This window comes from Stegastes partitus, unplaced genomic scaffold, assembly GCF_000690725.1.
Source record: "Stegastes partitus isolate 25-593 unplaced genomic scaffold, Stegastes_partitus-1.0.2 Scaffold666, whole genome shotgun sequence".
NCBI lineage: Eukaryota > Metazoa > Chordata > Actinopteri > Pomacentridae > Stegastes > Stegastes partitus.
The window spans coordinates 85,653-96,263 of NW_007578397.1; the positions used below are offsets into that span (position 1 = coordinate 85,653).

The 10,611-nt window shown below is 39.7% G+C and overlaps 1 protein-coding gene across 5 annotated transcripts; it reads right to left on the minus strand.

Annotated features, from left to right (window-relative positions):
* Positions 1 to 535: 535 nt before the first annotated feature.
* puf60b (poly-U binding splicing factor b) lies at positions 536 to 9,308 on the minus strand. Of its 5 annotated transcripts, XM_008290296.1 has the most exons (12): positions 9,250 to 9,306; positions 8,580 to 8,676; positions 8,246 to 8,341; positions 7,621 to 7,710; positions 7,047 to 7,097; positions 5,755 to 5,916; positions 5,525 to 5,617; positions 4,097 to 4,310; positions 3,783 to 4,015; positions 3,080 to 3,194; positions 1,436 to 1,683; positions 536 to 1,340 (listed from the first exon to the last, which is right to left on the minus strand). In XM_008290296.1, exons 3-12 carry the CDS (start codon positions 8,321 to 8,323, stop codon positions 1,041 to 1,043), a joined length of 1,584 nt encoding a protein of 527 aa, XP_008288518.1. In that variant the 5' UTR covers positions 8,324 to 8,341; positions 8,580 to 8,676; positions 9,250 to 9,306; the 3' UTR covers positions 536 to 1,040. The 5 variants fall into 5 exon arrangements, with proteins under 5 accessions (XP_008288518.1, XP_008288519.1, XP_008288517.1 ...); XM_008290297.1 differs by lacking the exon at positions 8,580 to 8,676 and having other exon boundaries at positions 3,825 to 4,015; positions 9,250 to 9,308; XM_008290295.1 differs by lacking the exon at positions 8,580 to 8,676 and having other exon boundaries at positions 9,250 to 9,308.
* Between the last annotated feature and the right edge of the window lie 1,303 nt (positions 9,309 to 10,611).

The following is a 10,611-nucleotide window of genomic DNA, read 5'->3' on the forward strand; positions in this document are numbered from 1 at the left end:
GGGCTAGGCTTTAGCTGGAGCACCGCCGCTTTGCGCCTCTGTAGCAGAGGCCACAAGTTACTGTCTGACTCCACCTAGCGGCATTCAGCTGTTAGCTTCGAGCTTTTCCAACATAAGACTCAAAATTCGTTCAAATGTCTGGAGAAGTTACTACAACAAATGCCATTTCTTGGAGCTAAACCGTCCCGCTGCCCCACCCAAGCTAACCTTTAAATAGGGACGGACTGTACCATCACGTGTATTGTTCTCCAGCTCGAGTCCTTCAGCAATAAAATAGTGAACTTATGCAAATAGAGCAATAATTACTACTGTTTTATGACATGTTTAACAATCCTGTTTCCAATCAAGGAAATATTTAACACATACAATGAAATTTTCCATTTGTTTTGTTGTCGGAAAACTTTTCAGATCTCCACAAATGACTGAAATACATGATGTAGGATTTTGTGCAGGCAAAAAACATGCTCCAACTTGTGCTAATATAATCCAAGAAAGATTAACTTAATATTTGAAAATACTCGAGATAAACAAGAGCTTAAGTATGTTTTTTTCTTTATTTGCCATGTTTTACAACCAGTGAACAGAAGCCTGTCAGTTACAAATGCTTAAAAAATACTTCTTCCGTCAAGACCGTTCGTAAATAATTTGCTTCACACTTCTTGTGGACAAACAATAACCTTTAATTGTATAAAGAAAAAAGTGTTTACATGTCCTGGCAATGTCATGAAAGAAAATAAAAAGGGAGCTAAAGCAGGAGAACCTAAACGTTGTACAAGATCAGATTACAAAAAAATGTTTAAACCAAAAGGGAGTCTTCACAGATCACAAAGCAAAAGAAAAAAAAAAAATCGGACACAAATATTTTAATGAACACCCCCCAGTGGAGCTTTAAACATTGATATCAACAGCAATTGTTTAAAAAAAGAACAAAATAAAAATATAATTACAAGTTTCAGAGGCCCACATCTTTATCTGCAGTGACTGTGGCTGAAATGGGCAACAGGTATGGGGATGAGTGCTGGTGAACCGTTTCACATACTTTACGCAGAGAGGTCACTGCTGTTGAAACGGTCTTGGTCATACACTTCTGCGACAACTTTGCGACCCCCGAACCAGCGGTCGTTGAGGGCCTGGATAGCTTTGTTCATCTCTGAGGCCATGGAAAACTCTACAAAGATTTTGACGATGATATCTGCATCCTCCTCTTCTCCCTGCTTTTCCTGGTATATGATCACTCTGTTGACGGAGCCGAACTTCCCGCACTCCTCCGTCACCTCGCCCTCCAGGTCGTCGTCGATGTCCTCCGGCCCGACCATATTTCGAAGCACCATCACCGTGGACTGGAGAGGAGCAGAATTCAATGAGTGTAAATGATTTTTAATGATATAAAAAAAAAAAGGAGTGAATGAGAATCAACACAATCACATGTTGTCACCTCTGATTTTCTGAGCAATTTCTGCATCACCATATGCCTGGCGCTGCTGCCCGAGATGCTCATGTGCTCTTGGTCGCTCAACATCTCCTGCCCTGTGCCGTCCTGAAGCATCTCTTCCTTCTCCTCTTTCTTCTCTTGTTGGCTGGAGCCACCGGCTTGATTAGACAGGACTGGCGGTGATGCGAGCACAGGGTTCACGAGACCGACCTGGGGAAGCACTGGTATGGGAGGACGCACTGGAGTCACACCTTTTCAGGGAAGGCAGACATGTAATGAGTGATATTGACTGTGCAAACACACTGGCTTTAAGAAAGTTAGTGATCAATAACAGCAGTTGCCATTTGTACAGATGGCCTGTCATGGTCACTGAAGATCAAATATGACGCTGTTGTTTAAACCTCTGAAACACATTCAAAGGCATGTTTTCTTCTAAATAAAACAGCCCAAGTTACGTTTATCGGAGACAGAAATTGTACAAACAGGAAAAAAACACTGCATTTTTAATATTGCTGTGGTTCCTGAGCGACTCATTTATGGGGAAAGTTTCACCAAATCTTAGCCACATCTACACGTGTCTCTTAAAAACTTGCCAAAAAGAAACCATTTGATTTAACCTGTTGTTAATTTTTTTAAAAAAAGGAGACGAAAGAAAGAACAAATTTTGTGTTACTCAGTGCAACCGTGAAGTGACAAAAATTCACAAGTCGCCAGCTGATAATTATAATACGAAGAGTCACTTTTCAGTTTTTATACAATAATCAAAGAAATTAAACTTTAGTTTTTATATAGCTTATTGCATTCTAACTTTGTCACACTATATAGAAAACATTCTCTGTACTTCTAGCCATTGTTAAGCTGTTTCCACAGATGGTGCAGTTCTTTACATTGCAGTTTAACAATGAGGCCATAGTGATTAAAGTATGATGGGAGCAAAAAGAAACTGCTTGTGGCTCAGAGGGTTAAATGTCTGCAACTTGATACTAATTATATAGTCGTTTTACTGTTACTGTTGGCCAGGATAAACCCACCCTGTGTGATTTCATCTCCTTTCATGATGTGCCATGACTAATAAGATTAGAACCTCAGACAGCTGCACTAAACAAATGGGGAAAATACTGTTCTTGTGATCCTTGTGAATGCAATTTCTCATCTGCCTTCAGAGATGTCAGCAGTTCAACAATTTCATGTTCCTGTCCAACTGAATCCAAATAATGCCCTCTTGAAGGAGTGAAACTCTTACATTTTAATGGAAGGCAAAATATACACCCAATCTTCATTTTCATTCTAGGTTTCTATCATGCTTTTGACCTACAGTAAAGTACTGAGTCATTACAGTATCCTGCATGTTGTTACATTCACAAATTCGGCATATTTGGTCTTGTTTTGCAACCATGTTGAAATGAAAAAGGTGCACTCAATATAATCAAACGCAACATACACATAACTTTTTTTCTGATTTATGACCACTTACTAACAACTTTACCCAAAGAAAACACACACACACACAAATGATATGCTGTCCATTACAAAATAAAGTTGAAAGCAACAAGAGTTCTGTCACAGTGGGTTAAACACATAAGCACACTAGAAGCAATCAAAATTAATTAAAAACCTGCCTAAAACTGCTCATGTTCTGGTACATACCTGTGATGACCCCTGGTGCCTGGGCAGCCATAACAGCCTGAGGTATTCCCATTTGCTGACCGAGAAGTTGGGGCGCTGCTAACGCCCCCAAGACTGATGCGCCGGCTACAGCCTCCTTAAGAGAGGGGGGCCGAAGACATTAGGTAAGGGAAACACACAGAACACAGCACAAGGCAGCACAGTCAACGATCACACAGCATGGCAAAGAGTGAGCTCAACCTATTCCCCTAACAAAATCCCTGACTATTCTTAGCAAGCCATAAATATATAGCAGTAATGTTAAAAAACTTCAATCATAAAACATTCTGCTTCGAGCATGACTCACTAGTTACTGACTATTCACACTGAAAGACAGCTGTCACTTTGTCTGCACTAAAAGAAAAAGCTCATCAGCCTTTACATCCAATCAGTGAATGGGAGGAGCTTTAATAAAGTACATTACTTTATAATGTATACAGTAAAAGATAAATCTTTCATTGTATATAGGTTCTATTTGTGCTCAGATAACAACAAATGGACCAGAATAGATTATGGCCAAAACATTCTGCATTTTAGGGCTGCTAAACTAACACTGTGTCAAGGCAACTACTGTTCTTACAGGATCTCTACAAAACTGGCCTTCTCCCAGTCACCTCAGTAAAAAAATCTATGGCTATATTATCTGTTCTGGTGTCATATCTAGCTAGTTCTGGGTTATATTTACCTGGAAGGCCATTAAATCCCTTTGGAAGGGATTCATACTTGCCTGGGCCGTTATCTTAGCGGTGGCTGCCGCTGCAGCCACAGCTGCTGCAGGCGGCAGACCACCTGGGGTCGTGGGGGTCAGTAAGGGCATGGGTGGTGTCACTGCTTTGCCCACCCGTAGGTACTGACCCCCCAGGTCAAAGAGGTTCATAGAAGACACAGCGTCCAGGGCTGACTGAGGCTTTTCATACTCTGTAGGGGAATGAAAACACCAGTTAGTAGCAGAGCGACGGCAACACAAGCGCACGAGCGAATGAGGACCCCCAAGCTCACCAATGAAGCCAAAGCCTCTGTGTCGCCCTGTGGTGGGGTCTCTGGCTAACGTGCAAGACTTGATCCTTCCAAAGGCCTCAAACACACTCTTGATGTCATCATCTGACAGGTCAGGGTGGACGGACGCTACGTAGATCCGGTTAAAGGCGCGAGCCTCCTCTGCCAGTTGGTCAATGATGGGTTGCGCCTGACCGATGTTACTTGGCCGCCCAACCTATAGCACAGATCACACCAGCAGGGCTACTGAGTAAGGGGGTTTTATTGTTAACCGAGAACGCACTACCGCATAGCTCTATGTCGGCAGCCACCGAGTTCAGTCAAAGCCACTCACTTCTACAGTTATGTTGGATTTTGACCGGTAGCTTTCATTACTACATTTGTTAAAGATCTGATTGAGTGGTTCTGAGATCTGAAAGGACCTACTCATCTATCATATATCACTGTCATTGAGGTCATTAGGTAAGAAATACTTTTTCTTTTCTTTTTTTTTTTTTTTGATGGGAAGAGGTTTTAAGAACAGGAAATAATTGAATGATTAGTTAGACGAAGGACCAGAACATTTCACTGTGGGCAAAACTTTGACTTTTCAGAGCTCTCTCAATTTAAATTGTCATAAATTCAATTGACTGTAGAAAATAAAGTTTATTTGGAATGTCCATTACTCAAGAACCAAATATTTTAAATTAATTTGACCACTGATCAATCTCAGCTTTCACTAAATTAGGATAAAACAATGTATGTCGCACTAAATATCACTTCATTTACAAGTACAATAGTGTCATATGAGCAACTAAAGCTTTATTTCCAAATAACAAATTCATGCTCAGTGTGACCTCCTGAGCTGGTGGCAACACCGAAAGGGGAACGCATCAAATGTTTTGTGCTGTGGCTACGCACTTTTGACAGTTTCCTCTATTGTTTTTTTGTTTTTTTTAAAAATAAAAGTACTGAGCTCCCTACGTGAGACGAGAACCTAAGTGGGACTGGGATCTGTACTACAGATGGGGCGGCCAAGCAACACCAACCAGGCGCAGCCCATCATCAGCACACCAAGGAAACAGAGCGAAGTCACGTGCCGCTGGGCATCCAGCTGGAATTGGTCACTAAAACAAGTCTTGATGACATGGAAGCACAACACAGACGGACAGCACGCAAAGCATACACCCACACATACATACAGCACGCACCTGGAAACAGACAAGCAAACGGAGAGACGATTTAGTGTGTTTACATATGTTTAATACATTGGGAAGACACATGTGAGCAATTCATTAAAGTAACACATCAAACAGCCGATAAAAAAAGTCTACATCATAGGTAAATCTAACACTACATCAAAAAAGACACAGCTATAAAAAAAAGTGATGTTAAATTATTTCCATCTGTTCTTAAGAATTTGACAGACACTCATTTGTCCAGAGAGCTTACCTTAATGTTCCTCCCCCCCAACATGACTGAGTTCATCTGCTCCAGAGCCAGCTGTGCAGCCTCTGGCACATCATACTCCACAAAGGCAAACCCCTGCACAGCCAGACAAAATTCAAGAATAACAGAACATCTGCAAGCATTAAATACTTGGGTAGCCTCACAGATAATCGTTGCTTTAATTTAAATCAAGGTGGGATAACAGAATTCAACACCTGTGAAATGACACAAACCTTATGTTTCATTGTAACCGAATCCCAGGACATGTCAATGCTCTTGATTGGGCCGAAGGGGGCAAAGGCCTGTCTGATGGTGTCCTCACCAAGCTCATAGTATATGGAGCCCACATACACCCGACACATGATCGCTAGTGCACGTTGCCGCTGAGCTGCCACCTGCCAACCAGGGAAAACAACACATAATAAGCATTAGAGAGTAAAAGAAAGGAAGCTCAATACACACACACACACAAACAAATAATAAATGTGTATTTTCTACTGTGCTTGCTTTCCCCAAGAAATGTTAGAGGCCAGGTTTGGGGGTCTGGACAGGTAAATAGGGTAATAATGGGATACTGTATCAATGGACAGAACTTTGTGGAGAAAAGAAATACTAACATATAAACTGTTATAAAACACTGATGTTATCAGTGATAATTACAATATGGCCTCTATTCTGTTACTATTGAACAGACATATGGAGGAAAACACACTGAAGTGATTGACATGCACAGCCCTCACAAATATTTGGCTTCAGTAACTGACCTGTAGTCCAGGGATGCAAGTAAGGTAACAAAAGTAATCGTGGAGTTCAAACGAAATCCATACAAAGTCTTGATGAAAGCATTTCAAACATTCTTCTCAAGTCTAAAGGTGAGGGATTCGGTTTAATTACCGAAAGTTGCTGTGTTTCATTGATGCCTTTAAGCCAGTCTGTTTCTGTTAAGTCTACTGTATCACCAACAAAAAGTAACAATTTCCTAATTGATAACATTGGGGGGAGGGGAAGATGACTTGTTCATTCACAGAAAAAAACTTGACTTTGAGATGGCCAAAAAGATCCCTGTCCCAACAGTTCTCTCATTTTGGTCCATTAAAAGGGATTGCTATCCCTCTTTTGTCCCATGCCAAGAGTTTTCTGTTTCTTAGAAGGAGGAAATGCATATTTTTCAAAGAGACGTGACTTTTCTCACATTTATAAACCCTTTACAAAATCCTTAAAAAGCCTGTAAACAGCTGAAAAGCCTTTTACTATCGTCTTATAAAAAAACTACTAAAGCAAATTATCCCATTGCAACTCAAGAAAGTAAGTGCTTCGACGATTAACGGCAGTCATTCATCTCACAAAGGCTTGCAGACATGGTCGCAGGTACGCTAGCTGTAGAAAGCCATGTTTTCTTACAAAATATGCATTCTTTGGTTAGATATAAAGGCAGGGATTGTTGTCAACGCAACCAGTAAAAGAAGGGTAACAGTCCTTTTCCATTGGGAATGCGCACAGAAAAAAAATTTAATAATCTATTGACCGATTGTAAAGGTGAGAGAGGATCTCCAAAGCCCATTGTCACTGCTGCCATCTGAAAGACAGTAAAGATGAAAAAAGTGCTGAAAAGTAGGTTAGATATCCCTTAGCTTTGCTTTTTCAAAAAGGTCATTGCTTTGCTAGATAGACAGAAGCGGTTAGGCTAACACTATATTCAGACCCTCCCTCTAAACAACATACAGTTTGAGGATTTACCTCCCCTAGCTAAATAACAAATCACCACACAGCAATAAACATAACCAAGACCCCTTTAAAAGTGCAAAGCATTTAACATGATAACCAAAGCCTTCACGACGATCTTCTCCATCTGAAAAAGAGCAGAGGCAAAAGCAAGGGCACATGGTCTACACATGTGTTCTTTCTCGCAGCATGTGGAAGAAGGGAGTACGACTTCCAAAAGAGCTATGCCAAAACCGACTTCAGAAACTAAAGATGACTGAATTACTGAAGCATGAAAAGGCTAAGATACTCTGTCTAGAATCAAGACTCACTGGTGACACGCGCATTAAAAAACACTTTTTGTTCGGCAGAGGACCAAACTGTTTTACACATCTCACCTGCAGGTTGGTGAGCTGTTGTTGCTGATGGGCAATGGTCTGCTTCACCAACACACTCTTAATGCTTTGTTCCATGGCATACTTCTTTGCCTGGGAAAGGATAAATAATACATTTAATTTAAACTCCTCAGATGAATGCACTTTTTTTTTTAAATAACATCTTTACCAAGACAGATATTGTATCAATACAAAGAAATGCACGCAAGAAATGTAGATTACTCAAGAACATATTAATGTGTATGTGCAGGAGGTCAATATTTAAAGAGTAAGGCTTATTCATATTAAATGTGTTACTATTTTTTACATGGGTAAGTATGGCTATGTTTAGCGACCTATTTTTTTCCTTCCTACCACATTGCTGTTACTTTTTCTACCTTAAATCTTGTCATGTGCGTGCATACAAGCAAAAAACTAAACACATTATAACATCCATACATGGCCAGATAATTGGCTTTCACTAGAACAATCAGGCATCTCCAATTATGGAAGCAAGGTTTCTTGTATACATGGCATTTAGAAAATCAAGCTCTTGCAGAAAGCTAACTGTAACCCAGGTACTTCAGCTGATGTAAAAATGCACTCATTTAGTTTTGGCATTTTATCAAATACTGGATGAGTTTCCTACCCTCTGAAGTGCCTCCTGCTGCTCTGGGGTGAGAGGCGGCAGGCCAAGCTTGGAGCCTGTGCTCTGTCCATTCTCCATCGTCAGAGCTGCACCTCCCTGCAAGTTAGAAAAACAACAATTCATGCAAAATCTGAGAAACAAATTGTGGAGCATAAACACCTGCCTTTATATATCCATAACTAAATTTTCCCAGTTAAAAAAAAATAAAAAATAAATCCTGTATTGCAAGCAGAAGTCACATCACCTCATACAGCACAGGTTATCATTAAATATGCCACCATATACAGGACATACACCCGGATTTAAACCAGGTGGTACCGGACGAACTCCTTACCTACGCAACCCGCTAATCGCTGGGTCCACCAGACTGAGGCAGGAAAGCCCCCAAGGGGAAGAGCACTGATGGGGAAGCTTTAACAATTCAACAAATTCTAGGGGAAATAAAAAATGCCTTCAGACTAACAATAAAAGAAACAGGCACCTAGCATCATTTTACATTGAAATCTGCACGTAGCCTGCCCGTCTTTCCGTAGATTTTAGTCAGCTAATGTTAGCGTGATGCGCATGAATGCTAACGACGGTTTTCATCCTAACATACGCTGGCTCGGTGAAGTAGCAGAAACGGGCTAAGATTAAGCCATAGCCGATTAAATGTTAAGTCAAAGTCGAGCTAAGAATTACATACGCTCTATCTTTACAACATCTCGATAACCTCAACCGTGCAATCCCTACTAGAAGCCCTAATTAATTAGTGAGGCCTGGTTTCTACCCTGCTTACAATAACGACACCTACGTCGCTAGCACGTAGCTAGCAGATAGTAGCTAATGTTAGCCATTCATTACTGTGGCGCGAGAAGCAAGCTGCATTGTCCCCACGGAGAAACACTGTTATTTTACAGATTATTCACTTCACATGAATTCTAACAGATATCGCGCATTACCTCCGCAACGATCACTATAGCTAAAAAATGTTAATGTGTCTCTTTATCAAAGAATTTATTTACCGCAGTCTCCGTAACCGCCATGAAGCACACCGTCGCGGAGAGGCCCTCAAACTCCAACACCCGCGAGACTTCGCCTCTTTCAATGGAAGTTATCGCGATAGAAGACTTTCTCGCGATGACAAGGAGATTTGAACGCAATCTTTTGTCCTCAACCTTTCATGACAAAAAATTACATATAGTTTAGAATTTAATTTATCTAATTTTACTACCATTTTTTTGTTGCATTTTTAATTAAGTATTGTGTTAGATTCATATTTTCACTACAAATGTTTAGTCTAAACTTCTTTTCAATCAAATACTTTTACATTAATGTTTCTATTCAAATGTTTCTTTCGTGTTTTTATTGTTGTGTTTATTTTTTATATATGAAGACAGAAACAGCCCCAAACTACAATCCGTCTCCAGACGTAAGGGAGTATCTTTGTCTGACAAAGGCAACAAAAAAAAACATGCAGAAACCCACAAGATCTTTTTTTTTTTTAAAAAAAACAATGCATTTCTTTACATTTTATTTATTTACATTTATTTGGAAAAGAAATTGAAACAATTATCATTCCCACTAAGATCGTGACTACTCTATTTAGTGTTTGGTGGTACCTGTGTTTCTGGCCTAGATTGTATGTACAATGTATGGTTTATAACCAAAGATTGTGACTCTAACAGAGAAATCAGTGGTTGTAATGATAAAAGTTAGGGCAAGAGTGTTTCAGTGTGAAGTGAAACCTGTGAAAAATTGTCAAGGCACACATTTCGGTGGAAAATTGGATGTGTCATTGGTGTTGTTCACTCTGAGGTCAATTTCTTACCTGAGTTTACATCTACACTACCTATTTCAAAAGCAATGATTTGTTACCCAGCCTAAAATGTAATTAAGGATCTTGAAATCATTTTATTTCTGATTTACTTAGCTGGCAAAAAAAACAAAATGAACGATGTATAAATGACGTACCTTCAAAATCCAGTCTTTCAGTGTGCAGTTCTAAATTCTTTAGTTGCATACTTTAAAACTCTAATATAAAATGTCGTCCAGACTAATCACATTTGACACCCTCAAACTTTATTTTGTTCTTCTCCAAATAATAATTTCTTATCCTTTGCAGCTGGATAGTTTATTCTAATAGTGTGCATGTTATATATTTAATCAAATCTTTTTTCTGTCATAATCTGTGGTGCCAAGAAACTAGTTACATGTTTCAAAAGATCACAATATTATCTTGATAACTGAATGAATTCTTAGCAGAAAATATACCCAACATATTTGATGTGACAACATGCAATGTATATGTCTCAGAGTAGTGAAAGTTTATTGATTCATACTAAATCCTAATCTTGTAAATAAATTCCAATCATTTCAGACCGTGC

Excerpts from the sequence above, each read along its gene's own strand:
- puf60b (XM_008290295.1), bottom strand. The coding sequence starts at position 9,270 with ATGGCGGTTACGGAGACTGCG. Across the intron at positions 4,016-4,096 it reads CAGAGGCTTTGGCTTCATTG|AGTATGAAAAGCCTCAGTCA; the intron begins GTGAGCTTGGGG and ends ATTCCCCTACAG. Across the intron at positions 3,195-3,782 it reads GGGATTTAATGGCCTTCCAG|GAGGCTGTAGCCGGCGCATC; the intron begins GTAAATATAACC and ends CCCTCTCTTAAG.